The 22121-nt window shown below is 45.4% G+C and overlaps 3 protein-coding genes across 7 annotated transcripts in view; 2 read left to right on the top strand and 1 right to left on the bottom strand.

Annotated features, from left to right (window-relative positions):
• The window catches only part of DGKA (diacylglycerol kinase alpha), a 12696-nt gene extending 9527 nt beyond the window's left edge, over positions 1-3169 (top strand). Inside the window, 8 exon segments of the mRNA XM_027855112.1 lie at positions 1-19; positions 548-708; positions 1086-1150; positions 1424-1514; positions 1897-2092; positions 2224-2344; positions 2534-2594; positions 2882-3169. The exon segment at positions 1-19 is cut by the window's left edge and continues 14 nt beyond it. Of these exon segments, the coding sequence (XP_027710913.1) occupies positions 1-19; positions 548-708; positions 1086-1150; positions 1424-1514; positions 1897-2092; positions 2224-2344; positions 2534-2594; positions 2882-2965 (798 nt within the window). The 3' untranslated portion in view covers positions 2966-3169.
• Positions 3170-3270: 101 nt separating this feature from the next.
• Positions 3271-11744, bottom strand: PMEL (premelanosome protein). 3 transcript variants are annotated; one of them, XM_027855053.1, is made up of 13 exons: positions 11645-11744; positions 10142-10189; positions 8893-9009; positions 8084-8230; positions 7725-7856; positions 7219-7380; positions 6743-6904; positions 6146-6247; positions 5699-5815; positions 5294-5378; positions 4925-5130; positions 4741-4828; positions 3271-3508 (listed from the first exon to the last, which is right to left on the bottom strand). In XM_027855053.1, the coding sequence occupies exons 1-13, from the start codon at positions 11742-11744 to the stop codon at positions 3373-3375; spliced, it is 1602 nt and encodes a 533-aa protein (XP_027710854.1). In that variant the 3' UTR covers positions 3271-3372. The 3 variants fall into 3 exon arrangements, with proteins under 3 accessions (XP_027710854.1, XP_027710852.1, XP_027710853.1); XM_027855051.1 differs by having other exon boundaries at positions 6146-6904; XM_027855052.1 differs by lacking the exons at positions 4741-4828; positions 4925-5130 and having other exon boundaries at positions 6146-6904.
• Positions 11745-14061: 2317 nt separating this feature from the next.
• CDK2 (cyclin dependent kinase 2) lies at positions 14062-21421 on the top strand. 3 transcript variants are annotated; one of them, XM_027855125.1, is made up of 8 exons: positions 14063-14373; positions 15185-15262; positions 15432-15552; positions 16168-16338; positions 17909-18010; positions 18986-19141; positions 19436-19639; positions 20017-21421. In XM_027855125.1, exons 1-8 carry the CDS (start codon positions 14258-14260, stop codon positions 20119-20121), a joined length of 1053 nt encoding a protein of 350 aa, XP_027710926.1. In that variant the 5' UTR covers positions 14063-14257; the 3' UTR covers positions 20122-21421. The 3 variants fall into 3 exon arrangements, with proteins under 3 accessions (XP_027710927.1, XP_027710926.1, XP_027710929.1); XM_027855126.1 differs by lacking the exon at positions 15185-15262 and having other exon boundaries at positions 14062-14373; XM_027855128.1 differs by lacking the exon at positions 18986-19141 and having other exon boundaries at positions 14065-14373.
• Positions 21422-22121: the final 700 nt, after the last annotated feature.

The raw sequence follows: 22121 nt of genomic DNA, 5'->3' as shown, positions 1-22121 counted from the left end.
TGCTTAAGATGGGGAGGAGGTGAGTGCCATTCATGGGGGTGGGGAAGAGGATGTAGCAAAGAGAACCTAAAGGAAAAAAGCCTAGGAAGCTGGGAGGGTCTTGACAATTAAGGTATGGATGGGCAGGTAGAGCCTTGGAAGAGAATAAGACTACAATCAAGAAACATGGGGAACTAGATTTTCAAAGGCTGGAGGAACCACTCTTCTGTAAGCCCCTCTTCTGCTTATGGAACCACCATTCTCAGGGTTTGCAGAAATACGGGTTCAGGAAGGTATTGGAGATACAATGATTCCAATAGACAAACTACTGGATTTGAGAAGAGAAATGCCAGAGCCAGGCTAAAGACTTGGGGGGAGGAAATAGAAGGGAACTGAAATGTGATAACCAATCCTCTACCACCATGACACCATATCTGTGCATGCATGCACATGATGGACCATGAGCTCCTGAAGAATCAAGGTGAGACATTCCCTGGTAACTGGCTGAACCTGAAGGCCTGTGAAGGTCCTGTTCAGTTGCCTCTCCCCTCTCCCCTCCTCCCTCCAGGTTATGATGGGGAGAACCTGGGGAAGATACTCAAGGACCTGGAGTTAAGTGACACAGTGTATATGGATCGATGGTGTATGGAAGTGATTCCTCTGGACCCCAAGGAGAAGAGTGATCCAGTCCCCTACCACATCATCAACAACTACTTCTCCATTGGTGTGGTCAGTGGACTTTGCTTTTTTTTTTTGGAAGAGAGTAGGGTCAGAGAATAAGTGGGTGCTCAAAACATTGTGAATGAAGGATACAGAAAGGGAACAAGAAGTCTGAGAGAAATTCCAGAGCCCAGTGAAATAGTTCAGGTAATAGGACTGTGGTTTCATAGACACTTGAGTTACTGGGATCATTGGCATGTAAGATCTAAGCCATCGTGCAGTTACTCCCTCTTCTTCTCCTCGCCCCCACTAGCAACAGATAAATAGGAATGTGCCTAGGTGTGGTTTCTTTGGATACTAAGCTAGTTGGAGGAGGGGGTGGGGCATCTTTGCTGATTAAGAAAGATGTCGGGACTTGTCTACAACCTTCTGGCTTCCTCCCCCAGGATGCTTCTATTGCTCACCGATTTCATATCATGAGGGAGAAATATCCTGAGAAGTTCAACAGCAGGTGAGGGAGATCTGGGAATATTTGGAATGGGGTAGGTAAATAGAGTAATGGAGGGGACCAGGCTTTGACCTGTCTGTGTTCATGGGCCAGACAAGGCAGTGAATTCACTAAATGGACATCCTCTCACTCCCAAGCTCCCCTTGTAACTCTTAAGACTGGAGATGGAGTGGTCTCTCGCCTCCTCTGCCCCCTTGCCCTCCCACAGGCCCTATGTAACCTGGCCTATGTAACCTGCCCCCTCCCCCCTGGGCCTGGGGTGTGGGGCTGAGGCAGGATGAAGAACAAGCTGTGGTACTTGGAATTCGCCACATCTGAGTCCATCTTCTCCACATGCAAAAAGCTGGAAGAGTCTGTTTCAGTGGAGGTGAGATTGAGACACTTTCCAAACATGGCCTGGCCCTCACACCCAAGACATGTCCCAGCTGCTCCCATATTTCTTTCACTTTCTGATATATACCAATTCCCTGACTCCCAATGCCACACATTATCCAGACTCTGTTATATTTCCCCTAGGCTCCCAAGCCCCTGACCTTCCCTCAGTCTTCCGACCAAACTCTCCCAACCCCACCCTGACAACAAGGTACCCGGTACCCAAGGCATAGGCTGAGATGGTGCCCAGTCATGGGAAGGGATCAAGGAAGGGAACAGGGGCATGAAAAGGAAAAGAGGCACCGCTCCCTCTGTTACTCTCTTTGGGGAGCGGGGACACGATCTCCAGAGTTCTGTCATTCCTTCACCTACCCCAGATCTGTGGGACACCTTTGAAACTGAGTGACCTATCCCTGGAAAGCATTGCAGTGCTAAATATTCCCAGCATGCATGGAGGCTCCAACCTCTGGGGAGACAAAAAGCGACCCACCAAAGACACCCAGGATTTAGATATGGCCTCTGTGACTCCTGAAGCAATTACCAACCCTGAAGCCCTGAAAACCTGTGTGCAAGGTGAAGGGACTTTGGGAAGGTTATGGGTCACCTGGCCAAATTGGGGGTGGAGTTGAATGGCCCTTTTCATGGTGGGAGCAGGGCAGGGAATACTCTGTTTCTTCCTATGCTCACTCCTCAACTTTCCCCAGATCTGAGTGACAAGCGACTGGAGGTAGTAGGACTAGAGGGAGCAATTGAGATGGGTCAGATATACACCAGGCTGAAGAATGCTGGACACCGGATTGCTAAATGCTCCCAAATTACTTTTCGGTAAGAAAGACCTGGGGCTTAGTGGCAGGAGGAGATAGAGGGAACATGAGAATGGAAGGATTCCAAGTGCATAGAGACTCTTCCCAGGGAAGATAGGGCCCAGAGTCCCTGGGCAAATTGGGAAAAATCTGTATGTTAGGTCATATCTTCTCCCTCCCCTCCACATCAATCTGCTCTGGGTTCCCACAGGACCAGAAAAGCCCTCCCCATGCAGATCGACGGGGAGCCCTGGATGCAGGCACCATGTACTGTGAGTTCTTCCCCAAGCCTAACTCCATAAGGTTCTCTGGTCCCTGAATTTACAAATCTTGATCTTGTACGTGGCAAACTTGTTCCCTGAGTCTTCTGTGAGCTCCCAACCCAAATCATCTCTTCCCAAGCCCCCTACTGCACTGTTTCTAAGATGAGCAGTTTTCTGATGACCGTGGTAGGCCACATACATACCCAGACTCCACAGAATTTCCCTGGAGCTCTCACTGCCTGATCCCTTAGCCTACCAGCTTCCTTCGCTATGAACCTGGGCTCTTTACCTTTCAGATCCAGATCACCCACAAGAATCAGATGCCCATGCTTATGGGCCCCCCTCCACGCTCCTCCAACTTCTTCAACCTTTGGTCCTGAGAGGAGGGCCCCTCACCTCAGTCTCTATCCTCCACTCCCCCGGGCACTCCTTCCATGTCTGTGCTACCACCCCTGCTCTTCCCTTGGTGAGCTTGGGTGGGCTCCTTCCCCTCACAGTATTTATTGTCCCACTCTGCTTGCTTTCCTGCCCAACACACACATTGAAAGTGCCTCATCCGAATAAAATGGTTTGGTTTTTCACTACACCGTCTTGTGTTAATTGAGGAGGTTTGTTCTCCTATTCTCCACTCCCACTCTGCTTTGGGTTGTTGATAGACAAGAAGAGATCCAGTGTTGTGTTCAAAGTGTTTAATTCAGGTAATGGCAGGGCAGCTATGGGGGAGAGAGGGGAAGGGAAGATGTGAGTTCCTCCCAGCCCTGGACTAGTCCTGAGATGCTTTGAGTTGTCAGACCTGATGCCCATTGAGGAGAGGGCTACTTTCTCCACTGGGGCCCGGATAGAAGGAAGGAGGCAGTCTCAGCCAGTGAACTGTACGTCGAGGCAACCAGGATCGTGGAAAAGCTGAGCCCCGTTTCACACGCCTGGAGTGATTGAGAGGAGAAACAGTAATCAGCAGGGGTGGAAAGTCTTTCTTGAAATTGCCCTGCCCAGCCCACGTGGGATTTTCACGTGTACCATTCCACAGAAAGGGATATATCATCCATTTTCAAGGTGTCTGACCACCATGAAGTTCCTCTTAGGTGCTAAGGCCATTTCTTTTCATTCTGCCTGTCCTACATGGCAACAAATCTCCCTCTTAAAGCTTCATATTCAGAGCCCACAAACCTCGGGGAAACCTCACTCTACTCAGCCTCTTATTTGTTTTATTTATCCCTCAAAAATACAGAACAATGCTTTTCCCTTTGGTGGGGAGGACATCTGTTGGGCGAAGAGGGGCAATAGACCCTAATATGAGAATACATCTTTGTATAGCACTTTATGATTATGAAGTGCTCCATATTCATTCTCACCTGATCTTCACAATAGCCCCATGAAGAAGATAGTACAAGCTGTTAATTCCCATTTTAGAATAAGAATTTAGAGCTGGAAGGGACCTTAGAGTTCAGTTAGTTCAGAGGTTCTTAACCTGGGGTCTATGAACTTTTTTGGGGGGGGGGGATGAGGCAATCAGGGTTAAGTGACTTGCCCAAGATCACACAGCTAGTGTCAAGTGTCTGAGGCTGGATTTGAACTCAGGTCCTCCTGACTCCAAGGCCAGAGCTGTATCCACTGCGCCACCTAGCTGCCCGTATGAACATGTTTTAAAAAATATTTTGGTGATTTTCAATATAATTGGTTTCTTTTGTAGTCCTATCTATTTTATTTTATGCAATTGAAAACAATGTTCTGAGATTTACAGGTCCTCAGGCTTCACCAGCTGCCAAAAGATTAAAAGCTCCTACACTAATTGAATACTTCATGTTACTGAAGAAGGGGAAAGGACTTGTGCCCAAGGTCATACAAGTAATAAGTTGGCAGATCCAAGATAGAAATTCTCTCTACTACATCATACTTCTGAATATTATAGAAAAGAAAAATGAGACTCAAAATGGGGCCGTGGGTCACACAGCTCCCAAATGGCAAAGCTTGGAAAAGTTGGGTCTTCCAACTTTCTAGTCTAGAGCCCTTTAAACCATTGCAAGAAAACTAAAGGAAGGCTGGGTAAATCTCAAGACCCATTTCTCTGTTCCAAATCTCTATGGAGGACAGAATGATTGGGGAAGGGCTGAAACTACATCAGACAGGCTAGCACATGGAAGAGGAGGCATCTTACCTGTACATTAGAGATGCCAGGGCTATTGCCACTATAGCCAGCATAATGCCTACCAGCAGTGGAGCCTTCTGGGTGCCTGCCTCCTGTCCTGTGAACACAGCCCCAGGTGTCCTCACTGTTAATCCTCCTCTCTCCTTGAAACCTTCTACCAACCACCACCAGCAACCTTTCCTCAAATACCTACTTGGGACTATGAACTGAGCACTGGCCATAACCAAGCTGTTGGTATCAGCCAGGGATACATTTAGGCAGTAGATCCCTGCACCTCCTTCTAGAACTTGGTGCAGCACCAGCTGACAATCTGGACTCGATATTACAGGCTGGCACAGTTTCTGGACAGGGAGCTGGCACCCTGGAGATGAGATTTCTGTGCAAACTTTATCAGGCAGCCTGAATATGGGGGATGGAGGAGGGGTAGGACAGGAGTCAGTTTATGCCAGGGAACTGGGAAGAAAGACTGAACAAAAAAAGTCAGTGCTATTAATCAGCACTGGTGAGTCCCCTGGAATTAAATATATTTCCAAGGATCAGTGTCCCCTCAGAGACTACTCACCCTCCTTGGCAGGACACAGTGAGCTCAATTGCATCTCCCTCACTGACAGACACAGCCTGCAAGATTTCAGCACTCTCAATGCCCTCTGTGGAGATGGACAATCACATAGGAATTCTTAGGGTTTATGTTGGAAAGGACCTTGGGGGTCATCTCCAACCTCCAAGGAAACTGAGGCTCAGAGAATCAAGCTACTTCCCCAACTCTATCTGGTCTGGAGAGAAACTGCTGATTCCTCCAAATAAGGATCCATTGTCTGAGTGTCCCCTGAGCTCCAGATCTGGCTCAGAGCCCCAGAATTTTTGTGGAGATCTTGCCAACATGCCTTTCCCTCTCGAGGCTTTGGGAGACTATTGCCTCCCTGCTGTCCCTCTCCAACCCCTCCCAAATAAAGCAGACAGGACTCACGGACAATGTCAAGGGTAAGAGCAAAGGAGCCAAATCGATACAGGATGCAGTCCAGAGGGGTCTGGCGCCTCACCAGTGGCAGGACAGCTGTGCCAGCAGAGGGGAAGGCTGATAATACTTTAACATATATAGTGGGAAAAGGTTATGGAAAAAAATGGACAGGAGTTCTAGAGTTTTTCTAGCTAGGGCCAGCTCAACCAGATGCATTAAATAGTTGAAGTGGGTATTTGGTACAATTAGGGTTATGTGTCAAGGCCTGGGGGATTTCTATACAATTAAATATGAAATAATGGCATACAAATGAAATGTAAACCTCATGCAGATTAATTCGGAGTCCACCATCCATCCCTACCTTCTTTTCCATTGTAATTCTAGGGACAAGCTGGTTTTCCCCCATGATAGAGACAGGGCAGGGACCCAGGATTTCTGAATTCCAACTATACGTACCTGTTGTTCCAGGGAGGTTGGCAGCTTCTGGTCTCAAAGAAGTAGTAGAAGGAATTGTGGGTACCTCTGAGGTGCCCTCTGCAAGAGCAGCAGAGCTGGTGCCTGAGTTTACCAAGACCGTATCAGAGGTGTTCACAGACTCCACAGTTTGCCCTATTCCTGTTGTGTTCCCTGTTACGTCTGAAATCCCTTCATTTGTGTTATTGGTTGGTGCTACAGTTGGCATTTCCCCAGCAGTGGTGCCCGGGAACCCTGCAGTTGGCACCTCTCCAACAGGGGTCCCGGGGACCTGTATACTTTGGGTTTCCCTAGTAGTGGTGCCAGGGGCCACTTCAGTTGGTACCTCTGTGGCTGTGGTACCAGAAGCCACTGTAGTTGATACCTCCCCAGCTGTGGTACCAGGGGCCTCTGAAGTTGCTATCCTTCCAGCTGTGGTGCTCAAAGGCTGGGTGCTTGGGGGATCAGTGCCTGGAGCAGGAGAAGTCCTGCAGGAGGCAAGGGGAATAGCAGCTTCCAAAACCACCTGGGCAGTGACTGGGCCTGGCACCTGGTACGTGTGAGTAACAGTGGGTACCCGAGAGATTAGAGTCCCACTACCATCTCCAAAATTCCAAGTGTAGGATAGGTCAGCCTGGGACAGATAGCTGCTAGGATCATGGAGCTGGAGGTTGAAGATTAAGGGCTGGTTCCTCAGAAAGCGCCTCTCTCCCCCATCCAGGGCCTGGAGCTGTGACACACTCACAGAGAAAGGAACCTGGTCTGGGAGGGGGTCAGAAAGGGTAAGAAGAAGGGCCAAAGACTTTCCTGACTCCTCCCATTACCCCCACACTCTCTGGACCTGGACAGCTGGAATTATGGGAGAGTCAATTTCCAAGACTATTTCTTTTCCTAATCCACATTGACTCTTCACTAGCCCTTTACCCCTATAATCATGCAAATTCCCTGACTCAGTCCCTCAAAAGAATACTTCCCCTACCCCTTCCCAGCAACTGGCTAGTCCCTCTTGGACCCAATCCCTTTCTAGATTTCTTGCCTATTTTTGCCCCATCCCTGATTGTATTCTTTGCTCCTACCAGTGAGGGTGAAGGCAGACAAGCCTCTGGCAATGGGCACATAACTCCGAGGTCCTCGGTGATGATAAACAGTCACCTCCATGGTATGGGGACCTGTAGCTACACCAAGTGTCTCAATGCTCAGTTTGGACACTGGGCCTCCCAAAACTTGCCAATATTTCCCTGTGGTTAAGGTAGAGAGGGAGATTAAGAACTGTCAGGTATGTGGCCCAGAGAGGACAGAGGTACATATTGGGGTGGGGTCAAAGGATAAGATTAAAAATGTCAAGAGAGAGCAAAATCTGGTATTGGCAGAATGTTCAGATGAGTGCAAAGTGGGTGTCGATAAAAAAAAAAAAAGATCCAAGGTATAGAACCATGGAAGGGGGAGAATCCCAGTATTGAAAGAGCAGAATAGGGTCCAAGAAAGGAGGCCAGGATTAAGATGATCCCAGAGGTGAACATAGTCCCTAATAAGGGAAAGGATTTGGAATGTATTGACAGGTTCAGAGAAGATAGTTTCTTACCCCAAGTCTTCCAGACATAGATGAAACTTCTATGAGGTCCAGCCTTAGAAGGGCATGGTTGCCCATCAGGGAAGACACAAGCAGCATCAGAACTTTGAGGATACACTGGTTGCCCACCCCATACCTGGCTTCCTGAAAGAAATATGGTCATTTTTGAACCTTAATGTCTTCTTTACTCCAATTCCAATCACTAACCAAGAAAGAGGTTATAGGTATTGACTGAGTAAAGTGAAGCCAGTGGCTCCATGGGGCAACATTCTAGCCACATGGGGCATTTTATTAAATCTGTGAGGATATTAGGGGGAGTACACAGAAAGGCTACTAGGAAACATACTCGGGAACAAAGAGAGATCCCTTACCATTGATGGTACCATTGCCGGCCCAGGTAATATGCCCATTGGGCAAGACCTTCTGGCTTGGGGGGAAGTGCAGGATGATAGAGAAGGAAACGTGGGCACCAGTCAGAGTTGGGGCATCATTACTGACCTCCAGGGTCACCTGGCCTCCTGGATAAGGAAAGAGCATTAACTGGGGATCCTGACCCCTGCATGCCCTTTTTCATCTTATGGTTTTTCCTCTAATCCCACTTTTATTTTTTTTTACTTAATTAATTTCTTTCTAGTTTTCAATAATTTGCTTCTATAAGATTTTGAGTTCCACATTTTTTCCCTCTCCCTTCCCTCCCTCCACCCCAAGACAGCATGCAATCTGATAGAGGCTCTATGTATACATTCATGTTAAACATATTTTCACATTAGTCATATTGCTAAGAAGAATTAGAACCAATGGGAGGAACCACGAGAAAGATGAAACAAGGGGCAGTTAGGTGGTGCGGTGGATAGAGCACTGGCCCTGGAGTCAGAGGGACCTGAGCTCAAATCCAGCATCAGACACATAACACTCACTAGCTATGTGACCCTGGGCAAGTCACTTAACCCCATTGCCTAGCCAAAAAAAAAAAAAAGGAAGAAGAAATGAGAGAGAGAGAGCAAATAGTATACTTCGATCTGCATTCAGACTCCATTGTTCTTTTTCTAGATGTGGATAGCATTTTTCATCATGAGCCTTTTGGAGTTGTCTTAGTCTAATCCTTGGTCTAACTCTGCTCCTCTTCTCACCATTTTCCTAATTCCACCCCTTCCCACTTATTCCAAGTGCTGTTTCTTACCTTTCCAACAGTCAGGGCCCTGAATTCCAGTCTCCATCCATTCTGGATACAGCTTTGAGTTCCAGACATTAGCTTGGGGATGATTCCTGACACCTTGCCAGCCTGGTTCACTTGGCCCTAAAAAGAATAAACCACAAGAAACAGAATTAGTAATCCTCTCACTTAGGGGACATGTAGTAGTAGTAGCAACAGTAGCAGCAGCAGCAGCAGCAGTAGTTTTATATTTATTATTTATGTATCTATTGTTTTTTTGGACCTGTGGTTTCATTGGTATGGAAGCACCATATATTGGTATAGATCTGCAACTCATATTTGAGTAAGAAACCACTCTTTGTTACCTGGGACTAAGAAATTAAGTAACTAGCCCATGATTACATAGCCAGTATGTGTCAGAAAAAGGATTTGAGCCCATTTTCCTGAATCTAAGATCAGCCCCTCTATCTACCAAGCCTCACTGCTTTTAGGTGATGAATGCCATATCATAATAGATTAGAAAGAACACTGGGGCACAGTATCGAGGAACGTAATCTTCTAGGATAATAAAAATGGGAAATCTTAGAAGGGTCTAGAAAGGGGCTAGAAGCCAAAAGGAGAAGATATAACTAGGAGAATACATGCTGTAGAGGAGAATTCTGAAGGAATGGTAGAGTCTTCGGTTAGATGAATCTGATGGGGGACCCAATTTTCTGTTCTAAATCTCTAATGGAGAACAAAGTCATCAAGGCAGAAATTGCTGCAGATGAATGAGCTCAGTGGTTTCCATCTTGTGGCAAGTGGATATATTACAATGAGTCACAGACCTTTTACAGATTAAATAAATATTTCATGGGCCTGGGTTTAAATCCTACCTCTGATACTACCTGTGTGATCTTACACCTCAGTTTCCTCATCTGAAAAATAAGGGGGTTGAACCGGATTACTTCTGGGTTTTCTTTTAGCTCTAAAGGTACAATCTTAAGAAATAATGTTCATGAATTTATGTATCACTGTCACTACATTTCAACTGTATGTAGATGCTGTTATTCATAAAATACAAATTAATTTAAAAGTGTTACTGAATTTATAGTAGCTTTTTGTTATTTTTTTTTCAACCAATGGATACTAATAGTACAACTGCTACCAGGTGGGGGGGGGGGTTTGTGAAATGGTCTTGATATTTAAAAAGAAAGAAAGAAGCAAGGAAGAAAGAAAGGAAGGAAGAAGGAAGGAAGGAAGACAGACATAAATCTATCAGACAAAATGTTCATACCCTTTGATCCAGAGATTCCACTATTAGGCATATTTACCACAGAGGTCACTGGAAAAAAAGAAAGACCCTATATTCACCAAATATTTATGGCAGCACACTTTGTGGTAGTGAAGAACTGAAACAAAGTATGTATCTATCATCTGGGGAATGACTGAATAAATTGTAAATATAATAAATGGAATGGGGAATATTGCTGTGCTTTAAGAAATGAACTACACAACGATGCAGAGGATGGAAAGACTTATACGAACTAATGCAGAATGAATTAATCAGAGCCAAGAAAACAATATACATAGTGACTACAACAATGTAAATGGAAAGAACAATCAAAACTGAGTTTCAAAATTATAAAAATCAAGCATGGCCCTAAAGAAGAAATAGGAGAAGACATCTTCCCCCACTCCTTTGTAGAGATGCTGGAGTCCACAGGTGTAAAACATTGCATATATTGTGAGATTTTACATATATATATGTATTGCACATATATATATATACACACACACAAAGCACACATACATATAAATGTATATGTCAGTTGTGCTAATTTTTCCTCTTTTTTTCATGAAAAAATTCTTTGTTCTGTGGTATGGCTCTCTGGAAGGAGGAATACAGGGGGAAGTTTAAATGATGAGAAATAAAAGATATTAATAATAATATTTTTTTCATCTATCCTTACACTAAAAAAAAAAGAGAGAACTGCTAGGTTAGATGTTCGGGGAGATTGGGTTTCCTGATTTTCCAAGATTCAGAGGGACAACAGGGACAAGAAAAGGCCTAGGGACTCAGAGGTAGAGAGAAGGAACCTAGAATAATCTTACTGAATATCTCATTGTTAGGATAAAAGGAGTAATAAGATCTCCCCATCTCCTTTCTCCTCCCCATTCTCTTCTCGTACTGTACCTTCTGATGTTCCAGACCAACCCCCCTTCCTAGTCACGAGGTCCCAATCCCCCAGCAGATCCTTTTCATGTGATTCTCAGCTGAGACCCCCATGCCTCCCTAGCGCTAGCCCCAGAATAGCAGGCAAGGACAATGGGCCTCCTTCTCACACCCAAAGGAATAGGGGGATCCTCTTTAACCTTTTGATCTCATACACTTCCTTCTTTTCGCGGAGAACTGTCTCCTTCACATCCATGCCCCTAAAGTGCCAGGTACCAGAAGAGGCAGGAACAACTGATCTACCAACTTTAGGGATGGTCTATTTCACCTTCAAAAATCCTGATTTGATCTATTTCATCCCTTCAGAGTCTTAAAACTTAAGCAACAAGCACTGCAAAATTCCTCCCCTTTTCAAGAGGTACTTCAGCTCAACTTTCCCACATTTCTAGAGGGGAAGGGATGTCTAGTCTAAATGTTCAAGTTCTTCTGAACAGATGGGGGAAAGGGGATCAAAAGAGGTCTGAGGAATTGGCTAGGGGAGCTAAGCCTAGGAGATAGTCCCAGTTTAAACTGCCTATCCTTTCCCATCCTCCCAGCACATCCATACTTATTCTTTATACTCACCATCAGCAGCTATTGTAGTCAACACGACACAGGTCATGGCTGTATAATACAACCAAATCATCTGTCCCAGTCTCATTCTTTCTGCCAATTGAACAACCATAGCACAGAAGCTAGTGCTAGCTCCTATATAAGAAAGGGGTGCTTACTCATTTGCATAGCCCTGCCTATCTTCTCCTCCCTTCAAAATTCCCAGGGAAGAAAGGAAGAATTGAGGAGAGGTGGATGGGACTGACAGTGGTGTGATGTAGGAAAAAGAACACTGCACTAGGTAGTGGAAAATGTGGGTTCTCTTTCTATTCCTTCTTCTACCAATTATTGGTTGTATGACCATAACCTCTCTGAGCCTCAGTTTCCCATCATTAAAAGAGGGATGTATGAAAATGCTTTGAAAACTTTTCTTTTCCCTACTTCAAAACCTGCTGGATGTTTTGAACCCCACTAGGTGATTAGATTTTTTGGCTCTGTTTTCCCTCAATACCCCCAGATAATTGTTAATTATATGGTAGCCTGAATCTCTGGGCTACACAGGAGTCAAGCAAGAATTAAGGAATTTCTCTCGAGCTCTTCATCCTATCAACCATCTCCACCTCCCCCCTCCATAGCTACACAAATAATTCAGCATGAGAGATTTAGCCAAAAGAGTTAGTTACATCAAATCAGGGACCTCATTAAAAGATGGAGACAGATCCTCTTCACATGACAACCTGTGAGACAGAAACAGGAAGAGGTTGAAAGACAAAGATAGTGAAGAGAGCATTGGATTTGTAGTGTGGGGGTGGAGGGAAGATGTTAGAGTTCTGCCTCAGACACTTACTTGCTGTATAACCCTTCACAAATCACCTGAGTTCCCTGATCCTCAGATTCTTAGTCTAGAAAAAAGAGACAATCACACCTGTACTACCTACCAAACAGGGCTGTCGAGAGGACCAAATGAGATAATGAGTATAAGGTATTGTCTCAATACCATCTATGACTATATTTACACCATCACAGGGCTGCTGTGAAGATTACATAAAATCAATGATGAAAAAAAGAGTAGCTAAGTGGCATAGTGGATAAAGCTCCCACCTGAGAGTCAGGAGGACCTGAGTTCAAATGTCAGCCTCAGACACTTGACACTTACTTAGCTGTGTGACCTTGGGCAAGTCACTTAACCCCAATTGCCTTAGCAAAAAAGAAAAGCTTTTTGCATATTTTGAGTGCTATATGAATATTTGTTATGAAGCTAGTATTAATATAATATAATTATTATAGTAACTCACAGTTATTTAGGGCTTTAAAGTCTGAAGTCAAAAGGGCATTTGAACTTAGGGATTTAAATTCTGACTACAAATATAGGAAGCTATTTTATTCACTGTACCCCACCTCCATTATTATTATTAAAATAGAAATATAGTCATACACAGTGGTATGTTGGTAAATACTTAACAACCAGCTCTCTGAAAAAAATATGAATGACATGCTTTTGTTTTCACTTTCTTAAGTTTAGACAATTAACAAAATAATTAATCAAGTCCCGATTAGTAGCATTTGCTGATTTCTTAAGTGTAAATCAACTCTCAAGAGCTGGTTTGAGCTGGCTCCAGCACACTCTTGGATATATCCTGGACTCAGAACCATAGTTCTCACTGTTCAAGGTCATTCTTCTCTATTCAAGACTCCCTTGGAAGAAGGGGAAGTGAAAAAAAAATCTGGACTTGGAGTCAGGAGAGACTTGAGTTCAAATTCTGTTTCTGACTCTTACTATGTACCACAGAGCCAGGCACCCAGCATAGTGCCTGGCTCTGTGGTACATAGTAGGTGCTTAACAGTCACTTAACTGAGCCTCAGTTTCCTCAGCTGTAAAATGGGGATAATAACCAACACAATCTACCTGACAGTTGTTGTGGGGATCAAATGAAATAAAGTAGGTTTAACAGTGGTAGAGATATACTTCTTGCATTGTGTGGGTGAAAAACACTTTTTAAACTTTATAGCACTTATATAAATGACCAATATTACTATTCTATTCCTTTAATCAGGATTTGTAGAAGAAAGGTGGGCAAGAGACTAGGGAGTCTCTTCAGACATGTACAAAAGGCAGGGGAGATAGATTCAAGAGAGGTACATGGCTATAAGAAATAGGAGATTATCTACACTGGATGAATAATCGTTGGACATAGACAAGGGCCATCACCAAAATTGCCATTCCTCAGGTCTTTCAAGAAAGAAAAGTTGACCTAGGTAAAGAATTGGCAGAGTGGAGAAAAAGGGATGGGACGTTACAGTACTTCACTGCAACCAGTAGGACAGGACAGGGCCCTCAGCCCCACCCCTGTGATGACGCAGACCAATAAGACACTCTGGGGGCGGAGCGAGTGAAACGCGGGAAGCTGGGGCGGGGCTTCTGGAGGAGGCCGGGCGCGGGAGGGGGGAGGCGGCAACATTGTTGCAAGTTGAAGAAACTGACTGACAAGGGGCAAAGGATACACAGCGTTCCATCCGGGCTCGGGCCACCGCGCCGGCCCCCTGCCCTTCAACTCTGCCCCCAGAGCCAGGCTGCTCTTCTCAGGATTCTCACCCGTTCCCAAGTTCCCACTCCTGGGCCGTGCCGGCCCCGCTCCCCGGCTCTCCATGGATAATTTCCAAAAGGTGGAGAAGATCGGAGAGGGCACTTACGGGGTGGTGTATAAGGCGAAGAACAAGGTGACTGGAGAAGTGGTGGCGCTCAAGAAAATCCGTCTGGACACGTGAGTGGCCCCCTCCTACCCTCGACCCCACTACCTCGAGGGTTCCTGGAGTGCCCCCATCCTAGATAGGGGTCGGCAGGAACGGAAGATGGAGGGGCAATTTCTTTTGGAGTGGGGTTCTGGGTTTTTCGGGGGACAGGGTAGTGTGGCTTTCTGGGTGGTGTGTTGGGAGGGGTCTCTCAACTCCAGTTGAAGGAAGCTTAGAATGTGGAAAGCCTCTTCCTAAAATTGCCTGTGACAATGCCCCAAATGTGTAGGGATTAATTCAGGGAAAGGGAAAAAACCTCTAGAAGGGCCTGTGGAACCCAATGGAGTTGGATTTTGTAGGAAGTAAGTGGCAGAGGGACCCCAACTGGTGGGAAGCAGCTGCCAACAGGTATTCCCCCCTCTTCCCTACATTAGAATTCTCCCTGCTCTTTCAAAAGAATGGCAGTTGAACCTTCACTGGCCCTACTGGGGGAGGTTAGGATCACCCCCTCAAACCTTTTCCCTATTGCCCTCCTTGCCTCAGTTTCCCACCGTGCAAGAGAGTTAGATAGAGGCCTCACTTCCTAACACCTTATTGTACTCTGGTGGGAGGGAGGAAATGGTGGCCTTTATGTGTCCAAAAGCCACTCCCTGGCCTGTGAGCCCCACCCTGCAAGGGCAGGAGTAGTTTGTAGGCTGGCATTCTCTCTTTAGTCTCTTCCCCACCTTCTCAGAGATGCTTGGTAGGGCCTCTGTTAGCAATTGGGATCTAATTAGGGAGAATGGGCTGTGGGGAGTGACCTTCTTGCTAAACTCCCATCTCTGCTCCCCCATCCTCTCCAAGTGAGACAGAGGGCGTCCCCAGTACTGCCATTCGAGAGATCTCTCTACTCAAGGAACTTAATCACCCCAACATTGTCAAGTAAGTATGTCTTTGAGGAGGCTCTGATATGTTGATATGTTCATCCCCACAGAGTGGGCCGCTGATTCCCCCATCTCTTCTCATAGTGATATAAACCTGTTTTTAGTACATCAATGGCAATGACCCCTTTTCCCCTCTCCCTTTGGTCACCCTGACCTCTCTTCTATAGGCTGCTGGATGTTATCCACACAGAAAACAAACTCTACCTGGTTTTTGAATTCCTGCATCAGGATTTGAAGAAGTTCATGGATGCATCAGCACTCACAGGCATCCCTTTGCCTCTCATTAAGGTAACGTGCTTCTCCCTCTACTGGCCTTTGACTCTCTTATTTTTGATAATAACATCCTGAATATATGTCCCTATATTCCTTGTGTTCAGGGCAAATAGGGTATTCTACTTACAGTAATGGGTTTAAAACAAAAAATATTTTACAGGTAATTCAGGTTCTCCCCCCCCCCCATCTCATTTGTGCCTTATTTTGTAGCTTATTAATTAGGGCTGGGCTGGGCTGGGCTAGGCTAGGCTGGGCTGGGGAACCAAAAAAGCTGCAACTACACTGAGTCAACTCCTTATTAACTGCTCAGGTAGATGGTGGGAAAGTTTTAGATAGAGGTAGACTAGCTCATTTAGCTGAAAGTCTGTAGTTTACTTAAGTACTCATCCCATCTTCTGACATGAAAGCATTATGAGTGCCTTCTTGTGGGGGACAGTGGCTAAATGCATTTGAATGATTGGGCTTCTGTTCCTTCCTGGGAAGCTATTTTCAGTGCATCAGTAAAAAAATAAACAAAAAAACAAAAAACAACCCTTTTATTGAACATCCACAGTGTACAAGGCACTGTAAGGAAGGAGAGCTGCATCCTATCATGCTATTCTGTCTTCTTCCATATACCTCTTTTGCCAGAGCTACCTGTTTCAGCTCCTCCAGGGTCTAGCCTTCTGCCACTCTCACAGAGTCCTCCATCGAGACCTCAAGCCGCAGAACCTCCTCATCAATGCTGAAGGCTCCATCAAGCTGGCTGACTTCGGACTTGCCAGGGCCTTTGGAGTACCTGTCCGTACCTACACTCACGAGGTGAGAGGCCCATGCGCTGATCCCCTCTAATGATCTTATAGGCACTTCCCAGGAGTTACTATATACCTTTTACTAAGTCACTAAATGTTTACGGTTCTCAGTTTCTCAGTAAGTATTTACTTAGAACCTACTATTTTCTTGATGCTATGTTGGGGATACAAACATGAAATAGCCCCTGCCCTCAAGGAGTTTACATTCTATTCAGGGAGACAACATGTACATAAAGAAATATGTAGAAAATAAACAAGAGGTAATTGTTTGAGGGGTGAGCACACTAGTAGACGGGAAGATCAAGAAAGACTTTTGTCACTTAGAGTTTTGAAGGAAACAAAGGATTCTAAGAGGTGAAGGTGAGTGGGAGGGCATTCCCTACATGGGGGACAGGTATTCCAAAGATCACATGGCATGTGTTAAGAAGAGCATGAAGGCCAATACAGGAAATAATTTTAATAAGATTAGAAGTAATGAGGTAAGTTGGGGCCAGGTGTAAAGGGCTTTAAAAGCAAAACACAGGAGATTCTAAGTGATCCTAGAGGCAATGAGGGGTCACTGGAGTTTGAGTAGGGGAAAGTACCTTAGATTATCTCATTTGAGGGAAGAAAGCTCCTAAAACTGTCAGAGTTAGGTGCTGTTATCCTAATTTTACATCTGAGGAAACTGAGGCAATTTTAATGTTTAAATGATTTAAGTTTAAATGATTTGCCTAGAGTCACATAGCCAGTAAGTGTCTGAGGACAGATTTGAGCTCAGGTCTTCTTGACTACAGGCCTAGCACTCTATCCACTGTGCTACCAGCTGCCTCTAAAGTGACATAGTAAGACTTGTACTTTAGGAAAATCACTTTGGCAACTATATAGGACATGGATTTGAATGAAAAGGGACTTCAGGCAGGGAGACCAAGGAGGAGGCTATTTCAATAGTTTTGGCAAAATGGTAATGGAGGCCTGAACTAGAGTGGTGGCTAAGTGGAGAGTTGGGAGAGATGCTGTATATTTGAAAGTAATAAGATTTGGCAACTGATTAAATATGTGGGGTGAGAGTGAGAAATTAATGTTAAGGTTCTAAGTGTGGGTTATTGGAAAGGAGATAGAAATAGTTTTGGAAGGGGCATTTGAAGATTTCCTCTATAAAATGGAAAATTAAATGGAAAATGTTGATAAACCATAAAGAACCATATAAATATCATCTATTATTATTATTGTGTTGTATAGTATGCTAGAGCATATTACAATTGACAGTAATAATGACTAGAGGGAAAGAAGCCCTGACACTCCAGGAAAATGTCAGAATTTAATCCCATTCATTGTGGAATCAGATTAACCAGACACAAAGTTGGGAGAGTTGGAGAGAAAAGCACATAGAAAGCACATAAAATAAATTGCATGGTAAGGGTAAGGGCCACATGTTAGACTGATTTGAGGTTGGAAAAGATTATTAGGGAGAAATCAGTGGGAGAGACAGGCTGAAGGAAGGAAAAACTATTCTAAAGACTGGAGTTTTTACAGAATGGTGTCAAGAGGCTTGGGTTTCCCTACTATCCAAACACTGCCAACCTTTCCATTCCATTCAGGTGGTAACCCTGTGGTATCGAGCACCAGAAATCCTCTTGGGTTGTAAATACTACTCAACAGCTGTAGATATATGGAGCCTGGGTTGTATCTTTGCTGAGATGGTATGTTGTAGACCCTGACCCTAATCCTCACCAATCCCCCACCTTCTCACTCCTTCCACCACCACACACACACACATCCCCTTCTACCTCATGGCATGAGAACACTTAAGAACTATCACACTGGTTAAAACCTATGCTCCATCCAGCCCTACATTAGTTTCTGATAGCAAGGGAAGTATTGTGGAAGTGGGATGGGGTGGGTGGGTATGCTTTTCTTCCCTGATAGTGACTTCAAATGGTAGGACAGTCCCCCAACAAAATCCTCATTTCTTTTAATAGTCCCCTGTAGCTCTGCCACCATTAATTTATAGATAAAACTTTTTATAACTATTTCATGCACTCTAAAGTTTACTACCTGGTATGGGAGTAGTATTTCCTGTACTGAACCTAAAGTTTCCTCCCTCAACTTCCTAGGGTATCTCTCCTGGTTCTAATAGCACAGAATTCAGGGAGCTTTATTTATACCATTTTTTATTTTATAGACTTTGAGATACGCTCTCAACTTTTGACTTTTCCAACAGAAGATTCTTAATGTTTGTAGTGTGTTCGGGAGCCCCTCCCCCTATCTCCTTGATTCTTTAAGTTATCTTTCTGAATCTTCTCTAGTTTCAATGATAATCTCTCTTGAGGTGCAGTGACCTGATGCACCATGGTTTTGGAGAAGGGTAGGATTAATGTTTTCTCTTTTGTTACCAATACCTGCCCTCACTACTCCTAGCCTTTTGTAGGTCTTTTTGGCCAAAGCAACACATTGGCCCAGTGTCTTCAAATAAGCAACAAATATTTATTGAGAGCTTATTCCCAGGTCCCTTTACTGGACCTTGAAGGGCATCTAGTCCAGCCCCCTCATTTTATAGATGAGGAAACTGAGCTAAGGGCTCAGAACCCATCATCTTTAAAATATAGTATGGGTTATTTGTCCCTTCATGCATTACCTTACACTTGCCCATATTCCTGTTTCAATCAATCAACAAGGATTTATTAAGCACCTACTGTGTGCCCAGCACTGTGCTAGGTGCTGTGGGGGATAACAGAAGAAGTGGAAGACACAGTCCCTGCCCTCTGTACTCCTATCTAGAAGTGGCTGCATCACAAGGAGGGGGGATGACTTCAATGCCCACCCCACACCCCGTGAGTGGCTTGGGATCCCCTTGCTGCACTTCAGTGGCCCCCACTCACCCCCTCCCCAACCCCCCCACCCCAGCCTAGGGGGATCTGAAAAGCCATGGTTGGGGGAGGGAAGGAGGAGGTGTGGAGATAATAAAGGGGCTTTATTGTCTCAGGCTCAAGTGTGACTGACCCCGTGAAGGGCCCTGGGGGGAGTCATGGGGTCCCATTGACCTTTCACTGCCTGTGGGAACCTCTACTCTGTGTGCTGGGAGGGGTTCACCTACGTCATTCCCATTCCCCTCTTCTACTTTCTAGATTACCCGTAGGGCTTTATTCCCTGGAGACTCAGAAATTGACCAGCTGTTCAGGATCTTTCGGACACTGGGGACACCAGATGAGGTAGCTTGGCCAGGAGTGACCTCCATGCCTGATTACAAACCCAGCTTCCCTAAGTGGGCACGACAAGATTTCAGTAAGGTGGTGCCTCCACTAGATGAAGATGGACGGAGCTTGCTGTCGGTAAGCTAAGAAAGAGGGAAGAAACCAACTTTTTTCTTTGTACCTCAATCCCGGAATGGACCATCCCCTTAACCCAACTTGCAGTGCCTCTCACCTGGAAAGTCAGGAAGAGGTCAGGTCCCTTGGACTCAAAGGTCTTACCATTTCTTAAAGAAGAGGCCTTTTTCTGTGCCTCGTCTTTCCCTGGTGGTTTCCCAGGGGTTGCCCGGCAAAGCTGAGAGGGAATAGGGGTTGAAGCTGAGTCATATAGTATAGTGAATTAGAGAAATGGCCCATCTGTGTGGAGGATGGAGGGTGGGTGGGATCCTGTTTTAGTAGCTTGTCCCTCACCCCCTCCAGACATCCCTCTTAATAATAATTTCCTTTTCTTCCTCCAGCAAATGCTGCACTATGACCCTAACAAGCGTGTTTCAGCCAAGGCAGCTCTAACTCATCCCTTCTTCCTGGATGTTACTAAGCCTGTACCCCACTTGCGACTCTGAGCCATGCTGTGCCCCTACCCCCCAATCCTATCCTCACCTTCTAGGGTAGACCAGCCCTGGCCTGGCTCCAGGGCTGTTTGAACTTAGATAGGGGTCGGGGAGAGCCAATTTGGCTTCCCCTAACTCTCAACTTACCTTCTCACTTTTCCTGCTCTACCCATTTTGGGGATAGCTGGGGATTGGGAGGGGTAGGAGATGAAAGGGAGATTCAGTATTCAATGCACTTAAGCCAACATCTGCCTTCCACTGCCCCCTTCTAGGGCATGAGCAGTGGGACAGACCCTGCAGCCTCAGCTCCTGATCTATGCTGAGGGGGGTGGACAAAAGACAGGACCTCAGGGCTCCCCACTGTCTGACAAACCACCCCCTACCTAGAACTTCTGTTTGGTGATGATTGTCTCCTGAGTTTGGGAGTGACACATAGGATTTTCAGCATACCCCTCCCATCCTCCTGCTGCTACTGTTTATATAGGACCTACTATAAGCAGAGGGCTAGGTGGGAAGCTTTGAAAGAACATTCCACAGGGCCCCTTTTAAATAATTGTGTATTTTTGTTTTTTGGTGTGTGTATGTGTGTGCTTTTCCTTGTTGTGAATTTTTTAAAAAGAAAATTAGATAAAATCAGATTTTGTACCCCAGAGAGCTCACCTCCTCTCACAGGCTGGAAGAATAAAAACCCAGTGCCAGTAAGTGCTGCCACAGAACCAATTAGCCCTAGCTCCCTTGTCTGCCACCCCTCTGTCCATTGGCAGAAACTGAACTTGGGGTGAAGGATGGGAGCAAAGGGAGAAGAGAGGGAGAATTGTTCTTCATTCTGATCCGTGACTACTTCACTGCTGCCTTATAAGGGTGGGAGGTGTTTGATTTTTCCATCAGTTTTGGAATTGGCCTCTAGTTTCTTTCAGTTAACTGTTGAGCATCTCTGCTTCCTATCCTCCAATGAAGGAAACTCAAAACTGGGGCCAGGAATAGGGTTAAAAGTCATTTGGAGAATGCCTGACACTTTTTAAAGGGGAAGGTTGTGACTGGGCAACGCGAATGCAAGAGAATATTTGTTTAAAAGAAGGACAGACGATACTATTTATATTCCAAGTTGTAGTAGTTTTTTGTTTGTTTTTTAATCGGGGAGGTATTTTGCTGCCATGTGCACCTTTAGGGTTTTGTAAGGGAAATCTTAAAAAAAAATATTTTTGTCTTCCTATGGTCTTGTGTGTCCTCACTCCCTACCCCCACAACCAATCCTTCTTAATGTTATTTGTAATTTAGTTTGTAATTCATTAAAACAAAGTTCCTAGTTTTATAGCCTGTTTCTTTTATCCTTGGGATTCGGGGGAATGGAGGGCTGCGTCTAGTGATGGGTGAGGTCTTGGATTTTCCTCTAACAGACCCCACCAGGGTTTACCCTCCGACATAAATGCCTGCAGTCATGCAGGGCCAGAGAGAAGCTCCGGTAGCTGGCGGGAGGAAGCGAGAACGGAGTTCAATTCTTCCCGCCTTGCCCTCGCCTGCTGTAAGTAGGGTCACACAGAGCATCGAGTCCGGCCCCTCGCACCCTGAGATAAACTGCACCTGCACATCTCCTTACCCTTTATGCCCCAGCATGAGGCCTCTCCACATTGGGGACCCAGTCATAAGGCAGGGACCAAGCAAAAGGGGTTATGACCTTTGCCCTGACCCCCGGAAGTGAACATTCCCTCTACCTTCATTCCCCTCCCTCTTCCCCTGTCCAATCCAGTGAGAGGATCCTCCTAGGTAAGAAATTTTAGGGTTGATCTGCAAATTTCTCACGGGATGAACTATCTGGTATCAATTCCAAACTTGGGGCGAAGGTTAACAAGGCTTCCTTTTTGCCCCGCCTCGTTTGCCAATCAAACTCTAATTCGTGACACGATTGGTCGGTTCTCTGCCATGATCCTCCCTCCATTGCTCACCTGATCAGATGTTTATGAGTCGAAAGGAGGAGGTGGGGGTTCATTGGGTGTCGAGATTCCATTGGTCGC

This window comes from Vombatus ursinus, unplaced genomic scaffold (genome assembly GCF_900497805.2).
Source record: "Vombatus ursinus unplaced genomic scaffold, bare-nosed wombat genome assembly UNPS02010769.1, whole genome shotgun sequence".
Classification (NCBI taxonomy): Eukaryota; Metazoa; Chordata; class Mammalia; order Diprotodontia; family Vombatidae; genus Vombatus; species Vombatus ursinus.
Note: the sequence above shows the minus strand (reverse complement) of the source record. Positions and strands in the feature narration are given on the sequence as shown.